We start from the raw sequence: 20,507 nt of genomic DNA, 5'->3' as shown, positions 1-20,507 counted from the left end.
GATCGTCGTGACAGTCCCCCTCTGGTGGTTTAACCTGGTATGATTTCTGCAAGCTGCAGACCACCACAAGAATGGCCATGGGATGTCCTGGTTAAGGATCGTCGTTCCGCACCTGTCGTCCGGTTGATTTGTCGTCCAGATGTTAATAACGCACCACACTCACGCAATACATCCTTACATTTCTTCCCCAAATGAGTGGCGTTGTGGCATCATCTGGTGGTCGAACGGGGAACTTGTTAAGGGCCGTATTACTTTCTAAATGTCCCAATTTAAATTTAAAAAATATTTATGATATAGTTACAACACCTTAATAATCTAATTGGTCTCTATTTTACATACCTCCACGGTCTTGGCTAAATGACTCTATCATGACATTTTGTCTAATGTCATATCTAGGGTGATCCTACTTAGTGCCCTAAGCAACACACCACTATCTTAAGTTGATAACTACACGATGAGGCTACAGCTGTAAGGCACTAGCTTCGGACAGTCTATAGGGATGACCTATGGACCTCTGGGGAGAAACTGGTGATTAATGTAGCTGTAGAGTCAAAGGGGCTTCAGGGTCTATTTACAACTTTACCAAGACTGGTATTTTGCTTTAACCCTAAAGTGATCCTATTATAAATTGTCATTAAATGTTCAGTTGTGCATGCCAATTTTTGCTTGCACAAGCGCACATGCCAAGGGCAAAAAAAMCAAGTATCATGGTAGGCTGCAACCTGGGCAGTGAGTCTGAGGTCATCAGATAATTTCCATGTCAATGACCGTGTGTCAGTAAGAATCAGTGCCGACCTCAAGCCATATGCCAAGGGGACCGGTAGTGGTTTTTCTACAAGTCAATGTGTCTTACACCATTGTAGTGGCGATAGGTGTGAAGGAGTCTTTTTCATAGCTATGTTATCCACGGAGGAGCTAACTTCATAACGGAAGTACTCTATAAGCACTGAACCAGCGGCATGTGTGTTAACCATCAGAAGAGTGTTTTGAAGATTACCTTCCACGTGTTGCAATCTGAGTGACTACTACCTCCTCTGTCGCTGTTATCAAGGGCAATTCGACTTGTTAGGTCTCTAACCTTCTTACTGACTGTGGCTGGGCTAACTGTTGCTGGCATTGGTACCCCAGGAGACTAGCTACCCTACCGATTTATTCTGTAATATTACAGTGCCTTACAAAAGTATTCATCCCCCTCKGCGTTTTTACTATTTTGTTGCATTACAATCTGTAATTTAAATGTTTTTTTATTTGGATTTCATATAATGGACATACACAAAATAGTCCAAATTGGTGAAGTGAAATGAAAAAAATAAAAAATAGAAGTGGTGCGTGCATATGTATTCACCCCCTTTGCTATGAAGCCCCTAAATAAGATCTGGTGCAACCAATTACCTTCAGAAGTCACATAATTAGTTAAATAAAGTCCACCTGTGTGCAATCTAAGTGTCACATGATCTGTCACATGATCTCAGTATATATACACCTGTTCTGAAATGCCCCAGAGTCTGCAACATCACTAAGCAAGGGGCACCATCAAGCAAGCGGCACCATGAAGACCAAGGAGCTCTCCAAACAGGTCAGGGACAAAGTGGGGAAGAAGTACAGATCAGGGTTGGGTTACAAATAAATATCTGAAACTTTGAACATCCCACGGAGCACCATTAAATCCATTATTAAAAAATGGAAAGAATATGGCACCACAACAAATCTGCCAAGAGAGGGCCGCCCACCAAAACTCACAGACCAGGCAAGGAGGGCATTAATCAGAGAGGCAACAAAGAGACCAAAGATAACCCTGAAGGAGCTGCGAAGCTCCACAGCGGAGATTGGAGTATCTGTCCATAGGACCACTTTAAGATGTACACTCCACAGAGCTGGGCTTTACCTAAGAATGGCCAGAAGAAATACATTACTTAAAGAAAAAAATAAGCAAACACGTTTGTTGTTCGCCAAAAGGCATGTGGGAGACTCCCCAAACATATGGAAGAAGGTACTTGTAATATTCATATGTGTAAACATATGGACTACTACAGCAGATACTTCGAACTCGACAAGCTTCACAGCACTACATCTGCAGCTGTGATACACAAGCTGAAAGCAGCCTTTGCCARGCATGGCATTGTAGAGACTTTAATATCTGACAATGGGCCCTGTTACAAATCAAATGAGTTTGAATCCTTCACAAAAGCATGGGAGTTCACACATGTCACCACAAGCCCACACTACCCTCAAAGTAATGGCCTTGCTGAAAAATCAGTGCAGATTGCTAAATCACTCATGGACAAAGCAAAAGCAGACAAGAGAGACCCCTACCTCAGTCTCCTTGAATACCGCAACACTCCAGTTGACAACTTCAAATCACCAGCCCAGCTGTTGATGAGCCGCAAACTTCACTCAATCCTTCCCAGCACCAACCAGCAGCTGCAACCTGAGGTCGTCAGCTACAMGGAAATGCATGAAAAACGTGCACAGAGACAACAACAACAAAAGAGATACTACTACAGGTCAGCTAGACCAATGCCACCACTGATCGACGGAGAGTCAGTTAGGCTCCAGGAGCATGGCCTCTGAAAGCCAGCAGTCGTCATCCAGCCAGCTGACACTGAACGTTCATATTACGTCCGCACCGCAGAAGGAGTGGTGTACCGCCGCAATCGCCGTCACCTACTGAACACAAAAGAACAACACACTGATGAGATGAGCTGTTCTCCTGAAAGAGAACGTGATGGACTTAACACACACACAGCACAACATACACCATGCTTACCCGCAACACCACAAGAACTGTTGACTGACACAGAAGCATGCTCAGCATCATATCGCACAAGGTCAGGAAGAGAGGCCAAGCCCAGAGCTGTCCTAGACCTGTGAAATGTCAAAGGGTGTAGGCGGATCGCTGCCCTAAAAGAGTTCCAGACTGTAAACTTGTTATTGAAAGTTCACTTGAAATGCTTTGGTATTGTATTTGTTTGAAATGTTAAGATGTAACTTCTACAGTGAAAGCTGAGTTGCTGAGAATCCCTTGTTCGAAAAGTAACAGTATGTTGGATCATTGTTTCAGAGTCTATGTTGATTCAGTTGGTGTAGTATGCAATATAAATGGTTACTTACACTGAGTTCAAACTACAGAGCATGTATTCAAAAGAAACGCTAAGAATATGTAAAACATTTTTCTTTTGTTTTAAAAGAAGGGGGATGTAATATTCATATGTGTAAACATACTGAATTATAATTGGATGCATTTTACCGCCGTATCATACTATGCTATGATTGGTTAAGACCACCCAGATGGTTAGGTCATGGTCAGTTGATCAAGGTTGAAGATACGTGAACATGCAGTTGTAGCTAGCTAATAAAGAGCTACGTTAAGAAATATCCTGTAGTACTGCATTTTATTATTTTGTACAAAGCGTGCAAAACAAGACAGTACTCTGGTCAGATGAGACTAAAATTTTGCTTTTTGGCAATCAAGGAACACGCTATGTCTGGTGCAAACCCAAGACCTCTCATCACCCCGAGAACCCGATCCCCACAGTGAAGCATGGTGGTGGCAGCATCATGCTGTGGGGATGTTTTCATCGTCAGGGACTGGGAAACTGGTCAGAATTGAAGGAATGATAGATGACGCTAAATACAGATGAAATTCTTGAGGGAAACCTGTATCAGTCTTCCAGCAGGACAATGACCCTAAGAATACTGCTAAAGCAACACTCAAGTGGTTTAAGAGGGAACATTTAAATGTCTTGGAATGGCCTAGTATAAGCCCAGACCTCAATCCAATTGAGAATCTGTGGTATGACTTAAAGATTGCTGTACACCAGCGGAACCCATCCAACTTGAAGGAGCTGGAGCAGTTTTGCCTTGAAAAATGGACAAAAATCCCAGTGGCTAGATATGCCAAGCTTATAGAGACATACCCCAAGAGACYTGCAGCTGTAATTGCTGCAAAAGGTGGCTCTACAAAGTATTGACTTTGGGGGGGGTGAATAGTTATGCACGCTCAAGTTTTCATTTTTTGGGGTCTTATTTCAAGAAAAAATATTTAGCATCTTCAAAGTGGTAGGCATGATGTGTAAATCAAATGATACAACCCCCCCCGAAAAAAATCCATTTTAATTCCAGGTTGTAAGGCAACAAAATAGGAAAAATGGCAAAGGGGGGGGGGTGAATACTTTCGCAAGCCACTGTATCCTACCGGAACACATGATTAGAGCATTTTACTAGTTGCATTGTAGTTGAGACTACGYATGGCAAGGAATGATTATTGTTACAATTTTTGGTGGGGAGGTGGAAAGTCCACAGGACTTATTTTACGATCAATGTGGGACACCTCAGTGATATCTCAAGATGTATTCCAAGGTCGTCCACCCCTCTCTGTTCTCGTCGGGAAGTTTACAACTTGATTTGTTTCCTGAGYGGGGGGCCTCGTACAGTGTTGCACGTAGCCTCGACCCTTTTTCGTCTTTTTCCTAAGGGGTCCTGTTGACAGATACTCCTTGTGGATGACTGTGTTGTTGCCAGCATTAGGAAAAAACAGTGTGGTCAGAAGAGATGGCACGGTTACTTGTGATCACAATTGGTTGTTTTTCCAATTCATCAGTGGGACCAAATGATCCATATAGTCTGCTCCGAGTAGCAGGTGTTCAGTGTTGAGGCTGATAACATACACAGGGGGAACAAGCAATAAGTTTGGGAAGTGTAGTTTCAGCATGAGACGCATTGTGAGAGGCGAGGTAGTCTGAGTGAAACCTCAAAGTTTAGAGTCGCATCGCTCCGTTTTTAACCAACAATTAGCTGGGTTCACAGCCCTTTTGCGATCATTGAACAATGTTTGAGAGATGAGAGATATTGTCGAGCCCAAATCAATTAGCGCAGCACGTGTTAAGCAGTCCTCCAGGACTGTTTCCAGGTAGCGACTTTCAGAGTTGCGTTTTGTGGTCATATTCCCCAGAAAGTGGAGTGATAGTTCGCAACGGCGTAAYGTATCATTTGTGTTCATGGTGAAAACAGCGACTTATCAACGTTTGAGTGGAATTGGCTATTGCGATGTTGTTTATCTCCTGTGTTATGGCATTTCTATCAGAGTCTATTGTCAAAGCCTGTGGGCTTGTTTCTGGATCGAGCGGGCACTGGATTGGGTTTCAAGTGAGTGCGTGGGTTATTGGATTGTGTCATGACTGTCCATGAGAAACTAAATAGGTCAGACCAGGTTTGCAAGGAATAACATCAATCAGACCCCCTCTCACCCGCAGAGGGAAGAGGAAATAACTACAGGTGATTAACAACTCATGTCCTGTCGTAAATCAAGGGGAGAAGATTCAGGTCTCCCTCTCTAATATTCACCAAAGGAATGTGCTTTGTTTCAAGAGACTTTTCCCGCCGAAACTCTAACACGTTCAAAGCAAATACTGGAACAATATTTCTAACATAGAACATGGGGGATGGTCAGAGACGATCTATAGAACACAAATGTCATTTTGTTTGTTATTTTGTGATGTCATTAAAAATGTTATTTAGGAAATACTGTAACTTGGAAAGTATACACACTACATGTACAAAGTTTCTCCTGTGTTGTATATCTGACAAAAGGTCAGAGTGTGTATGGTGAATTATTAATTTCCAGAGTTAGGACATAAGGGTCAGCCGATTTAAGGAAATTTGAGAAGATATATTAGTTTGGCCGAAGCAAAGTATTGTCTCTCTGTCTCTCACGCTTCATGAGCATGAGTAGACGCGGTGAGTGTTTCTTTATGTTGCCGCGTATTCCAGTACCATTGCTAGCAAGAAACGCTGATTGTGTTGAATGTGAGACGTTGTTTGTAAACCCCCGGTCCCAAATTGAAGGGGACCTTTTTGTGCTTGAAGTGAACATGCTTGTACAAGAATGGCTAGCTTTGCATTAGAAGCTAAGCTAACAAACAGAGAGAAGACATTGTTCTTTGTTTATAGCAGAAATCCCGAGCTTTGGGCGATGGAAGTCCCGCCTTTGCCGGAATCCCATGTGATTTCAGCTTTCAGGGGTAACTGACCCCTTGTGGTTGCCAACAGTGTTTTTGTGAAGACAAAAAAAAATCCAATGTGAGAGCAAAACGTCTTCTCACATCTGTAACAACTGGTTCCACTTTATAATATCCAACCAATATCAACTGATTGGATATCGTTGTCTCAGTTGATTTAACAAGGAAGTTAAATGGCCTTTTTACCAGGTTGATCATTCGGCGAAGGACCAAATTAATTTGTTCCAACCAATTAGACATTTTAAACTTAGCAATCTTAACCTAGATACAGCGACGCTTTCAGGTTAACTCAAGTTTAATTCCCAGATAGCCTATACATTTAAGGTTAATCATTAACTTTGCTAAATCAATAAAATTTGCTTTTGCAAGTTCATAGATGTCCAACTCTCACATTACTTTTCCAGTATTGATGATTCATTAATGTCTATAAATTGATTAAAATCGTTTTTGCAGCTTCCAAACAGTCAAAACCCAAACTTATTTTATTTTTATAGTAATGACCAMGCTATCAGAGAGGGTGGCCCGCATTCCACTGCTAATTAATGAACCCTCACCCACAGAAAGATTGATTGATGACCTCAGCAGCGATATAAACCCAAACTATGCCATAAGCGAAAGAACAGCAGAAATAACAACAAACGCCCTACAAAATAAACCATCAGGCGCAGGCCTTGTAAAGGTTCTCTCCAGTTTAGCCCTGAAGTATGGCCGCCAGCAGATTGACATCGATCCAGTACCGCAGTGCACAGCAGAAGCACGAGCAAGAAACGGTTGACATGAAAGGACAGGTGGAGAGAACCAGGAAACTAATAACAAAAGCAGAAAAGGAAAAGATACTGCTAGCCGAGGAACTGTGTTTGAAAACTGAACAATTAAAAGAAATGGCAAAACTTATGACGACGAACGAGCACAAACTCTTGAACAAAATCGTCTTCTACAGGAACAAAATCATCTTCTACAGGAACAACTCGATGTAGCCAAAAATAAATAAGACAAAGTCCACGCCAAACTAGATAAATCTGACGAGTTAGCTACAAACAGGGGCACGCAACTTGATAACATGCATGCAGTTTTGATGTAATGATGTATTTGGTATTTTATTAGGATCCCCATTAGCTGTTGCAAAAGCAGCAGCTACTCTTCCTGGGGTCCACACAATACATGAAACATAATACAGAATGACATAATACAGAAAATCAATAGAAAAGAACAGCTCAAGGACAGAACTACATACGTCTTTTAAAAAGGCACGTTTCCTACATGTCAATGCATACACACAAACTATCTAGGTCAAATAGGGGAGAGGCGTTGTGCCGTGAGGGTTTGCTTTATCTGTTTTTTGAAACCAAGTTTGCTGTTTATTTGAGCAATATGAGATGGAAGGAAGTTCCATGCAATAAGGGCTCTATATAATACTGTACGTTTTCTTGAAAGAATAAAAAATAAAACGGAAAGGATGCAGGTTTTGGAATATTTTTTATTCTTCCTTCTTTTCACTCTGTCATTTAGGTTAGTATTGTTGAGTAACTACAATGCTGTTGATCAGTCCTCAGTTTTCTCCTTTCACAGCAATTAAACTCTGAAACTGTTTTTTTTTTCTGGCTGGATTGGGGACGGTGTCAGCTGGGATGCTACCGGACGTTGTTCAGGTGAGGTACTGATAAATTGCATGGTGTGTTTATTTGTTGATCTGTTATTGCGTYGTGTATGGGTGTGTACTGTATTGTGTTTTAGTGTAGTGCATGGTATGTTTATGTATTGTATTGTGTGTCTGAATATTGATCTATTGCATTGTCTACTGGTCTGTCTAGTAGTGTATTGTGTGTTGGTGTGTACACTGCATTGTGTGTCAGTTTATTACAGGGCTCTCCAACCCTGCTCCTTGAGAGCTACCATCCTGTAGGTTTTCATTCCAACCCTAATCCAACCCTAATCCCTAACCCTCATCTAGCGCACCTATTTCTAATAATTAGTTGGTTTAAAGGATGAATCAGGTTAGTTACATCTGGAGTTGGAGTGACAGGAGGGTAGCTCTCCAGGAACAGGGTTGAAGAGCCCTGGTCTAATGCATGTTATGTTGGTGTATTCAACTGTGGGTGTGTTGTTGTGGCAGCATTGGGAGGTGTTCCAGAGAGTCACAGAGATCTTCATCCTGGTGCCAGTTGCTATAACAGCCTCCACTCTTCCGGGAAGGCTTTCCACTAGATATTGGAACATTGCTGAAGGGACTTGCTTCCATTCAGCCACAAAAGCATTAGTGATGTCGGGCACTGATGTTGGGTGATTAGGCCTGGCTCGCAGTCAGCGTTCCAATTCATCCCAAAGGTGTTTGTTTGGGTTTAGGCTGGGGCTCTGTGCAGGCCAGTCAAGTTCTTCCATACCGATCTCGAAAAACCATTTCTGTATGGACCTCGCTTTGTGCACAGGGGCATTGTCATGCTGAAACAGGAACGGGCATTCCCCCAACTGTTGCCACAAAGTTGGAAGCTCAGAATCATCTAGAATGTAATTGTATGCTGTAGCATTAAGATTTCCCTTCACAGGAACTAAGGGGCCTAGCCCGAACCATGAAAAACAGCCCCAGACCATTATTCCTCCTCCACTAAACTTTACAGTTGGCAGTATGCATTGGAGCAGGTAGCGTTCTCCTGTTATCTGCCAAACCCAGATTCATCCGTCGGACTGTCAGATGGTGAAGCGTGGTTCATCACTCCAGAGAACGCGTTGGCATTGCGCATGTTGATCTTAGGATTGTATGCGGCTGCTTGGCCATGGAAACGCATTTCATGAAGCACCCGACAAACAGTTCTTGTACTGACATTGCTTCCAGAGGTAGTTTGGAACTCGGTAGTGAGTGTTGCAACCGAGGACAGACGATTTTTATGCACTACAAGCTTCAGCACTCGGCGATCCCGTTCTATGAGCTTGTGTGGCCTACCACTTCACTGATGAGCCGTTGTTACTCCTAGAAGTTTCCACTTTACAGTAACAGCACTTGCAGTTGACCGGGGCAACTCTAGCAGGGCAGAAATTTTACGAACTGACTTGTTGGAATGGTGGCATCCTATGACGGTGCGACATTGAAAGTCACTGAGCTCTTCAGTAAGGCCATTCTAATGCCAATGTTTGTCGATGGAGATTGCATGGCTGTGTGCTCAATTTTATACACCTGTCAGCAATGCGTGTGGCTGAAATAGCCAAATCCACTAATTTGAAGGGGTGTCCATATACTTTTATGCATATACAGTGTACCACACTGACCTTGGGAGGCCCAGGTTGTAAATTACAGCTCTAACAGCTAGCAAGGTATTTACAGCAACGGACGAACACCAACACTAGTTTAAAAACACAATTTATCCCTATCCTCACATCACCTCATTGTCCTACATAGGTTCATGCATGCCAATTCACTAGCATCTTAGTGTGAGACTGCAGTTGCTATAGGGAAGGTGCGTCTTTCTACATACCATGCCCTCTCTATCACAGGGGCACGTGTGTATCCATTAATCATTATTACTAATGACTATTTACCATATTGAATACAGCTGCGGGATTCCTGCAAAAGCCTGCATGCTCTTTCTGTCTATGGGACACAGAACATTCAGCAAAGAGACCAGGAAACAACTCAAACTAAAACTGTAGGTTTCTTCCATATTAGAGACCTTTTGGTTGCTAAATAATTTTATGACCCAAATAAAACCAATGCTTAAAATCAGAGACAGACCAGACTCTGTAGAGCTTGTGATCAAGGACAGTCAAATCAATTATTAATGTGGTTTTATATTTTGAATGCTGGTTAGGGAAAGTTGTACAACTGAATGCCTTCGACTGAGATGTGTTTTCCGCATTTAACCCAACCTCTCTGAATCAGAGAGGTGGGTTAACTGCCTTGCTCAGCGGCAGAACAGATTTTTACCTTGTCAGCTCGGGGATTCAATCCWGCAACCTTTCGGTTACTGGCCAAATTCTCTAACCACTAGGCTACCTGCCACTCCTAGGTTACTTCCTGATTGTTCCAGATACCAGACACGTATCAACTCTATTCCAACAATTTCAACTTCACCATCTGTGTTTACGGGTTCTTAATTTTAATTTACCACTGGATATGAGGGGAAGTGAATAATGCCACTGAAGGCTATTTCATCACCTGTGCCTTCCCCCAGTCTGCTGCTTCTCCCAGCTGTAACCACATTGCTTTCATTTGTGCACCTCTTTGCTCCTCAATTCATGCACCTTGGTTGGAGAGCCATGCAACTCTGAATAGTTGACTGAACCACACTCGACTGTGTCCTCCCAAGGATGATCGTGGTGGGAGTGATCATCGGCTCCAAGAGGATAGGCATCAACCGAGACAATGTGGCCACTCCCATCGCTGCCAGCTTCGGTGACCTCATCACCCTGGCCTGCCTCAGCCAGGGGCTCTATGAATGCATAGGTGAGGGGAGAGAGCAGCAGGCATAGAGAAGAGGAAGGAAGTGGAGGTGGGTTGTTGAGAGGGGCAGTGAGAAAGAGAGAGGCAGTGAGAAAGAGAGAGGTTTAGGTCACTAGGGGGCAGTCTGGCCCATTTACTGGAGAGTCATAGCTACATTTATGGCTCTGACACTAGTCTGTCTGGCTATCAACTGTGTTTGTTTAGCAAGTATGTCTGCTCCTCTCTGTCTCCACAAAATATTATCCTTATGTGTCGTACCTGGTGTGTCTGATCTTCCTCTGCCTGACCCATCTGTGGGTGGCCGTCTCCTTCAGAAACCCAGCCAGTTGCATTCTACTCTACACAGGCTGGGAACCAATCATTACTGCCATGGTCATCAGCAGGTCTGCTACCCTGTTCCGTGCCCCTGAAGTCGTCACAGCATTCGAATCTTGTGAACTTCATGGAAATACCATGCTTCAATAAAAAAAAATCTCTAGTATCGGAGGACTCATCCTGAACACAACTGTATCAGACCCGAACATGGCGGGAATGATAGTCTACACGGCAGTTATGAATAGTAAGACGGGGAGCTGGGTTTTTAGGAGCACACATTCAGGATCCTTCAAGAAAATGGGAAGTCATAATGCATGTGATCATTGTGTCTCTTCTCCTCATCTCAATCTAGGTGTTGGGGGGAACTTGGTTGCCATCTAGTCCAGTCGTATCACCACTGATCTGCAGGCAGGTGCCTGAGGACCGAAGGAGCTGCTACAACCCCTGCAGGACCTTTTGTGGCCCAGGTAATGACACACACATGACCAATCCCTTTAACATGCATGTGAGCACAAAATTAATTAAATCTTCTGTTGTCAGTGTATTTTACCTGTCAGTTCAACCATCTCTACCTCTCTAACAAGAGCCAATCATCGCTCTGCCCAGGTGCTGCTCCTGTCTATCACCTTCTTAGCTGCAGCCCTTCTACATGTAAACCATGAAGCAAGAGAGATCAGTTAGGCCAATTCATGTGTCTCAGTAGTCATAAGTGGATTATTTCTCCTCTGCTCCTTCATTAACACTCATACTGAGTATACCAAACATTAAGAACACCTGCTCTTTCCATGACATAGACTGACCAGGTGAAAGCTGCTGTATGATCCCTTATGGATGTCACTTGTTAAATCCACTCCAAATCAGTGTAGTTGAAGGGGCAAATGATTTTTAAGCCTTTTGAGACATGGAATGTGTATGTGTGCCGTTCAGAGGGTGAATGGGTAAGACAAAAGATTGAAGTGCCTTTGAACAGGGTATGGTAGTAGATGCCGGGCACACCGGTTTAAGTGGGTCAAGAACTGCAATGCTGCTGGGTTTTTCCACGCTCAACGGTTTCCCGTGTGTATCAAGAATGGTCCATCCACCCAATGGACATCTAGCCAACTTGACACGACTGTGGGAGGCATTGGAGTTAACATGGACCAGCATCCCTGTGGAACACTTTTGACACCTTGTAGAGTCCATGCCCCGACGAATTGAGGCTGTTCTGAGGGCAAAAGGGGGGTGTTCTTAATGTTTGGTGTAGTCAGTGTATACTATAATAAAGGGCTGCCTCTCTCTCTTTTTTTTCCCGTTCCGTATATCTTCCTCTGTGTTCTCTTCTCTCAGGTCTTCACTCTGCTGTGTCTTGCTGACTGGATGGTCCATTGCCTGTGGCGGACGGGCAAGGACCCAGACAGTTACTCCATCCCCTATCTCTATTGGGCACGGCCCTCCTCGCTCTGGCCTTCTTCCTGCTCTGGCTCATAGGGGAGCAGGTTCCCACTGGAGACTGACACCCTGGGTGCTTCATCTTATACTAGTCTCCTTTCATTCTGCCTGGGTAAAGTAGGCACAAAGCATGGCAATGCCTTCAAATGATGTAGTCAACTCCACACAAAGTTGAGAAATTCTAAACATTCCCTTTACATGTAAAATGTTTAATAAATTAATTTGAATTTATTCAGACGATTGTTTTGTGGTGTTGGTCCTTCAGTTGGTTGAAATTTGAGACTCAGGAAAGTGTTATTAATCCAACTTCAAAATGCGGTTCTCTGCATGTGACAATCAAGATTTGTTTGCTCGTGCACATGACAMAAGTAACCGAAGTCTGCAGGTGTTTTCATGGTTTTTCGCATGTGCCAGGTTATATAAATTTAAACGGCAGTACAGGCGCTCTAAAAAGTCAGATAAACAATACTTTTTTGTGGATATTTTGTCTCAAATTTCGACTGGCTGAAGGACCAACCGCACAGACAACCAGTAAAGTTCAAATACTGAACAAAAATATAAACGCAACATGCAATGCAAATTTAAAAGACTACTGAGTTAGTTCATATAAGGTAATAAGTCAATTTAAATTAATTAATTAGGTCCTAATCTATGGATTTCACGACTGGGAATACAGATATGCTTCTGGTCACAGGTAGGGGCGTGGATCAGAACCAGTCAGTATCTGGTGTGATCACCATTTGCCTCATGCAGCGCGACATCTCCTTCGCATAGAGTTGATCAGGCTGTTGATTGGCTCCTGGATGGCTTCTTGCCTCACGGCAAGCAGTACTGGAGCGCCAAGTCTAGGTCCAAGAGGCTTCTAAACAGCTTCTACCCCCAAGCCATAAGACTCCTGAACATCTAATCAAATGGCTACCCAGACTATTAGCATTGCCCCYCTTCCCCGCTGCTGCTACTCTCTGTTATTATCTATGCATAGTCACTTTAATAACTCTACCTACATGTACATATTACCTCAAATACCTCGACTAACCAGTACTCCCTGTATATAGCCTCGCTATTGTTATCTTACAGCTGCTCTGTAATTATTTATTACTTTTATTTATTACTTTTTTAAAGTATTTTCTTAAAACTGGTTAAGGGCTTGTAAGTAAGCATTTCACTGTACAACCTTGTTGTATTCGGCACATGTGACAAATAAAATTTGATTTGATTGTGGAATGTTGTCCCCACTCCATATTTATTCATATGGTCCACTTTCTTCATTTTTTTTCTTGTTCGCGATATTACAGTGTGTCTAAACTCCAGTCCCTCTCAATCTCTTCTTCACAATCCACGTCTCAATTGTCTCAAGGYTTAAAAATCCTTCTTTAATCTGTCTCCTCCCTGTCATCTACACTGCCTGAAGTGGATTTAACAGGTGACATCAATAAGGGATCATTGCTTTCACCTGGTCAGTCTATGTCATGGAAAAAACAGGCATTTCTAATGTTTTGTACACATGTATATTTGTATTATTTTATAAAATGGCATCTAGTGGTCTTTTTGGGTACTGCAGATTATCACAGGCGTGTAATTATTTCTGGCTCTCTGTRGCCCTCTCACATGTAAAATATATAAAATAATGAAAGAAGATGATTTTTAAATAAAACATTTACTGACCAAGCTGTAAAACATTATCCTAAATATAAACCATCACTTAGTAAATAACATTGGTGTTTAATATGAGGCCTCAGGTTTCAGCATGAAATATCCTTCTTTTTTTTTTACACACTTATTTATTTTACTATGTCCAAATGTCTTTGTTGTAAATGTTTTGCCACCAAACTGGTGGCAGTTGTGAAAAAAGTGAATAGTTGGAAGAGTTGCAGTAAATTGAAAAGAATGCCATTGTTGATTAGATGCTATTTTCTCTTGAACCATATGTTATATCCCCTATAAACTCATTGACACAGATATATATATATTTAAAAAAATATATACCATATATGTATACATTTTTTAAAAGTGAATAAAGTCTAAATTACCAAAGTTACCATACCCTAAATTTGACAATGTGAGACAATAATGTTGCAGTTACTTCCTTCCCTTATKAAAAAAGATTGCAGTCAGAGTGCAACATACAATGCGGCATAACTGTGGTTATAGTGAAGTATAACTGCTGTTATTCTACATTTACTGTGTCCAAAATATTACAGTCAATCTTTTTTTGCTAAGGGTTATCTGTGTGACTTGTCTTGCATTGTTTTGTGAGTTGAGAATGAGTCCAACAAACTGTCTAGTGAATTAAGAAAAATATTAAAAATCTTGTTCTGCCTCTGCATCTATATGACGAGTAGCCTAATTTCCAGGTACCAGTAGTAGTAGACAGGTCTACTGGACAGTGAAAACATTGCTCCCCTAGCGGCAGAGTGAGATAGTGCTTTTGGGAAGCAGCACTTCGCGCTGGGACTGGTTCTCTCGCAGCCATTTTCTGTCCAACCACACGGCCGTTTAGAGAAGCTAACCAACCAGGGCTGTATCGGAGGTTTGTGGCTGGCTCCGGCCAATGATTGCTATCCGATTTCGCTTTACCTCGAATCGAAATCTCCGCGTGTGACTGTTTCTTTTTATTTGATGGTAGTGTGAATGGGAATTAGCAGCGGGAAAGTAGAAATGAAGACTGCGAGTTGTTAAATTACAGGACTCGCTAGTAAATGGTTTCCTGCTATGGGTTCTCACGCACAGGCCCCCCAAACAAAGACTAGCTCAAAAAAATCATCTGTCAAATGTAGCTATGGTAATTRGCTATGTTAGGCATGGTGGTCAAACTGGTGAAGTCGACGGGACATCTTGAATATTGTTTAAACATGAAGAATTTTTCCAAATCGTGAGTTACTAATCGATTTAACAATGGCCATTAAATGGCCATCGTGCGTGGCCATCGTGCGTTTTTGATGTAGTATGAATGTGAGTTGGCTAGTACGAGCTAACATTAACGTTAGTTCTCCTTCCCATCTAGCTAGCGCATCTTGTTACTAGATGATATCTAAAGTTATCTTAAGTTAAAATGATAACTGTTCTGTCTCCGCGTATTTACCGTCTCTGGGTTTTTGGCAAGTTCGCTTCGTCGACATAAGCCAGTTAACGTTATACTCGCTACTACTAGCCAACCAGTTAGCCATTGTATTTCCCCTCTGGCTAATTGTCAGTAAACACGGGAACAAAGAGAATGTTGCAGAGCCATGGGCTCTGGAAAAAGCTAGTGTTAGCTAGACTCTAGCTGGGTAGCAAGCGGCTTATAGATTCATGACCATCCATGTCTGAACTAGTAACAAGTCGTAGTTTTTATGCAACTGTGTTAGATTCTCCATTCCATGCTAATGTGAATGTACTCTGTTTTAGCTGCGACTAGACAGCGGTGCTCACAGATAGAACAATGAGACAGATATTTCACCGGATGTATAAATGTGAAGCATCCGCTTGGCGTTTCCACTCCAGTTGCGTGGGGATGGCCGGTGTTGTGCCGAAAATCGCCACCCTACCAGAATCGCCCCCATCTAATTTTGTGGCTAGAGTCAAATACTTTCTATAGAACAAACTTCACGTCAGGATAGGCAACCGAAATTAATAATGAATGTATGTGTGTTACATTAAACATAGAGGAGGGAGTAAAATGTTGGCAAGCAATGAATTATTATCCTTAAACTTTCAAAAATACTAGTTGGGTAAGACATGGGAGAGATGACACATTTTGTCGAAGAGATTTAATCATAGACTAATACAAATCGGTAGGAGCTACATGGGCAGCCTCCCAGGAAAGCAACTTTCACCCCCGGGTGTGGGTGGGCGCTGAATGGGGGGGGTTCGCCCAAGGCGCCATACCAGCTAGAACCGCCACATACACTTGAAACAAATAGCCAAACCGAAAACTGCAAACATAAAATGCTTTCTGCTACTAAGATCAGTGAAATGTAGGCTAAACTGACAACGGAGTGAAGTGCAGAAATCTCAACTAGCAATCAAGTCACAGCATTGAATAACGTGAAGGGGGGGAGAATTCTGGCAGGGGGGAGATTTTTGGCACAACACCGGCAATGTGAGATGGATTTTGGCCGACATTCTGCTAATGTTCTAATCGATTAAACATTTGATCTCAATACAGTTTTCTTATCGCAAAACTAAAATATGTTACTTACAGAGTGAACTAAGTTTTGTAGACTTTACCCTTTTCCAAAGATTTAAAAAGTTGCGTTTAAGAATGCAAAGGCAAATTGAGTTATTTTCACATGCGTTCCCTAATGGCAATATGCCAATGTTCGCTAGAATGCGCCAATCACGTTACATTTGTGATATAAAAAGGAAGGGGGATTAACAATCCACTACCCCATTCCAGCCCAATGCAAACAGCCTGGGAGGACGGGACACCACCACTCAATGCACCCTGTAACTCTTCTGAAGTCAAATCTCATAAACAGTACCAGTCAAAAGTKTGGACACACCTACTCATTCTCAGGGTTTTTCTTTATTTTTACTATTTTCTACATTGTAGAATAATAGTGAAGACATCAAAGCTATGAMATAACACATGGAATCATGTAGTAACCAAAAAAGTGTTAAACAAATCTAAATATATTTTATATTTGAGATTCTTCAAATTAGACACCATTTGCCTTGATGACAGCTTTGCACACTCTTGGCATTCTCTCAACCAACAAGYGCTCAGCATATTTAGGAACTCCCTCAAGACTGTTGGAAAAGCATTCCTCATGAGAGATTGAGAGAATGCCACGAGTGTGCAAAGATTTCAAGGCAAAGGGTGGCTACTTTGAGGAATATAAAATATATTTTTATTTAACACTTTTTTGGTTACTACATGATTCCATATGTGTTATTTCATAGTTTTGATGTCTTCACTATTATTCTACAATGTAGAAAATAGTAAAAATAAAGAACAACCCTAAGAATGAGTTGGAGTTTCCTAACTTTTGACTGGTACTGTACCTAATACTTATCTGCAGCTGCCACCACCTCTATTTTCTGTGATTTAAGTTCCATTGTTGCGGTACAGTTCATAAGCCATTGCTATGAACGATAAGAAGCCAAACTTACTGAAGCATAAATCACTCGTTGGCCTATCCCTTTGTGCTGGCACAAATCTACTCGCACCCTTGACCCATCCTCTAATTTCTTCACTGCCTCATCATACGACACCTTCTACACTACTCTGACTCTAGCCACCTCAACCTGCCTCTCTCGCACCGGACACTTCCGATCCCCAGCAACACGGGCACCCCTACAGTTGACACACACAACTTTATCYACCGAAACTACACAATCCTCTATCCCATGCCTTCCTGCACACTTCCCACATATTGGAAACTCCCTCCTACAAACTGCTGCTACATGACTAAACGTTGCACCTGAAACAGCTCAGTGGATTTGTCACAAAAGCTCTAACAGGATAACAGATATATCCTAACATGACTTTGTCAGGTAGAGACTTTGACACCTCATAAGGACTGCCGGTGGCTCCTCTGTTTCACCACCCTCCCCACCGGGTTTGCGTCGCACCAAACAGCGCGGGCGTCGCACCAAACAGTGGGCGTCGCAAATTCCAAGAATCTTGTACTTCAATTGCTCCACCTTCACATCTAACACTACCCCAGAAATCCCTGCTTTTAATGATACCCTGTTCCTAAGATCAAAGTAAGAAACAGATCTTGACCCAAGTTGTGTGACACGGAGCGCCTGCTCCCTCTGATTAGAAGAAACAAACAAATATCACTAGTCCACTACAGGTTACCTTCATTGATTCAACTGCACCCAACTCGTTTCTCACCCACCCTGAAGCCACATGGATCAGCCCACTTTCTCCAAAAATGTCGCTCCTGCTGGACCAGATTCTTCTTTATCATGTCCAACGATGCTAAGCTCGGGTTCCAAGCCCTTCACAACACCTTCCACCTCACTTAACTTACCCTCATGCACTTCTATTGCCCCTCCAGAACTCGGTCCGGCACACGGCTCATTCTGTTTGCACTACACAACACCAATCTTCTTCGACACCCCCATTCATTGTTATCGCCGTCTTCCTCAGTTTTAAATCCATCCTCTGCTTTTCATTCTCTTCCTCTTTTTCTGCCTCCATTCCTCCTCAGAAATTCTCGTTTCTGTGTCCATGCCCCAATATTGCTGATCTTGTTCCATGATTCCCATGTAGCACCATTCAGCACAAGACCACTTGTTTCATGCCAGCTAACAACCTCAAGATGTCCTCTCCGTCTGAAAAAAATGCTTCCCAGGCGACTAACCTGTACTTTCAGTTTTTGATTGGCTATTTGGATAGTTCATCCAGCCACTGATTGGTTAATGTAGCTAAAACAGAAACAGGTTAGAATACACAGTCAACCCATATTGTTGTATTTCCCATGAATGGATTAGGGTCTATATGCAGACTGCGTTTACTACATGCTGCGCCCACTACGTGTCACTTACTACATGCCACGCCCACTGCTATTGAGGCTGATATCTAGCTAGGACACTTGCACACACTGTCCTTCGCCCCCGCCTGCCGAGCACTGCTTTCCCGCAGTTATTTTAACATGACGACGAGGGTAATCACAACCCGGTAGTGTCACGCGGGAGTTGAGTTGTCGACATTAGCTAGTTACTTCCCCCATCGTAACGTTAACAGAACTGCGGGAAAGCAGTGCTTGGCAGGTGGGGGCGAAAGACACTGTACCGGTGTGCCCTAGCCTCGCTAGCTAGAAGCCTCCTTTGGTGTTTTTGTTGGGTGGTTGGCATTGGTGCATTACTGCAAGCTACTGTGCTGGAGTGTGGCCCAGAGACAGAGCTAGCAGCCTCAATGGCAGTGGACACGGCATGTGTCGTGGAAATATTCAGTCAATAATGTTTCTCAAATACCGGAACCTGTGAGTTCAAATAGACTTTATTACAAAGTAACACAAGCCGGGCTGGTTCATGAAGCAACTGCCTTTCCARCCTTGGCACACACTTTTTATACAGTTTTCATCCTTACGTCACACATACAGTAACGCCTCTTTATGTTAATGATTCATCCCCTCTGGCATTTAGCCACCATTATCTTTTTTCCTTGTACTTATTTTAGCTTGGTTTCACATTAGGTCATAGATTCCATTGGTGGCGTAACCACAGCGACAGTGAACATTAGGCCATAGCAATGGTATAAAAAGAAACAGACATGCAGACTCCCAAGACAGGTGCATGTCTAATGGTGCTTAATGACCTTCACACACATATAGAGTGCACTTATTCTTACTACWCTAAGATGTCACACATGTACTGGAAAGTTCCCAATACTTGTAGTTAGTGAAATATATAGTGGGCGTAGCATATAGTAACTGCAGTCTGCAGATAGACATTATTGCATGAATGCCCTAAAAAGAACTGAGTTATAACTTCTGCCTGTTTACAGATGGACGGCGACAGTTCAACCACCGACGCCTCTCAGTTGGGAATGTCAGGGGAGTACATGGCAGGAAGCCACTACGTTCTYCAGTCACAGGACGGTAGGTGGTGGAACTCACCTCACAGACTAAGCACCCCTAATCAGCCACACCCTCTTTTCCGACATCCACAATCCCTTGGTCATAATAACTTGGGTGCCCAATGATGCTGGACACAATCAGAGCACCCCTATATAAACATAAAGATACTGACATGGCACTACCACCTTTCACAAGCCCAAAGATGCTTCACAAATAACCAGGTTTACATACTGTAGTAATCATAAATTATCAGGCTTGACATGAACCAAGTCACATGTAGATTTTATCTAGATAGAAGATTTGTATAGACACAATGTGGTGTTGAATAGGGATCTAACATGTCCCTCTCCCTGCCAGATGATGGGGATGAGAGCCTGCATGACCATGAGGAAGGCAACGGCAGCAAGGAAAACTTCCGTGAGCAGGACATCTACCTCCCCATCGCTAACGTGGCTCGCATCATGAAGAACGCCGTCCCACAGACAGGAAAGGTATGGATTCAAATGTTATTTATCACGTGGCGAATACAGCTGGTGTAGACTTTACAGTGAAATGCTTGCTTACGAACCTTTTCCAACGATGCAGAGGTTACAAAATAAAATAGTAACTAACACAAGGAATAAAATGAAATACACAGGAATGGAGCTACAGTGGGGAGAACAAGTATTGGATACACTGCGGATTTTGCAGGTTTTCCTACTTGCAAAGCATGTAGAGGTCTGTAATTTTTATCATAGGTACACTTCAACTGTGAGAGACGGAATCTAAAACAAAAATCCAGAAAATCACATTGTATGATTT

General features: G+C 42.7%; 1 protein-coding gene and 1 pseudogene across 3 annotated transcripts in view; both read left to right on the top strand.

Moving 5' to 3' along the window:
- Positions 1-2,019: 2,019 nt before the first annotated feature.
- Positions 2,020-12,333, top strand: LOC111960959 (solute carrier family 41 member 2-like; annotated as a pseudogene).
- A 2,279-nt stretch (positions 12,334-14,612) lies between these two features.
- LOC111962207 (nuclear transcription factor Y subunit beta) overlaps positions 14,613-20,507 on the top strand; it is a 44,295-nt gene continuing 38,400 nt past the window's right edge. For 2 of the 3 annotated variants that reach the window (XM_070442970.1, XM_023985113.2), the window contains exons 1-3: positions 14,613-14,722; positions 19,634-19,727; positions 20,064-20,197. In XM_070442970.1, coding sequence (XP_070299071.1) covers positions 19,634-19,727; positions 20,064-20,197 — 228 coding nt within the window. In that variant the 5' untranslated portion in view covers positions 14,613-14,722. Of the gene's footprint in view, positions 15,065-19,633; positions 19,728-20,063; positions 20,198-20,507 lie in introns of all 3 variants that reach the window. The other variant, XM_023985114.2, reaches the window with a different exon arrangement.

Source organism: Salvelinus sp. IW2-2015, linkage group LG4q.1:29, assembly GCF_002910315.2.
Source record: "Salvelinus sp. IW2-2015 linkage group LG4q.1:29, ASM291031v2, whole genome shotgun sequence".
Lineage (NCBI taxonomy): Eukaryota > Metazoa > Chordata > Actinopteri > Salmoniformes > Salmonidae > Salvelinus > Salvelinus sp. IW2-2015.
Note: the sequence above shows the minus strand (reverse complement) of the source record. Positions and strands in the feature narration are given on the sequence as shown.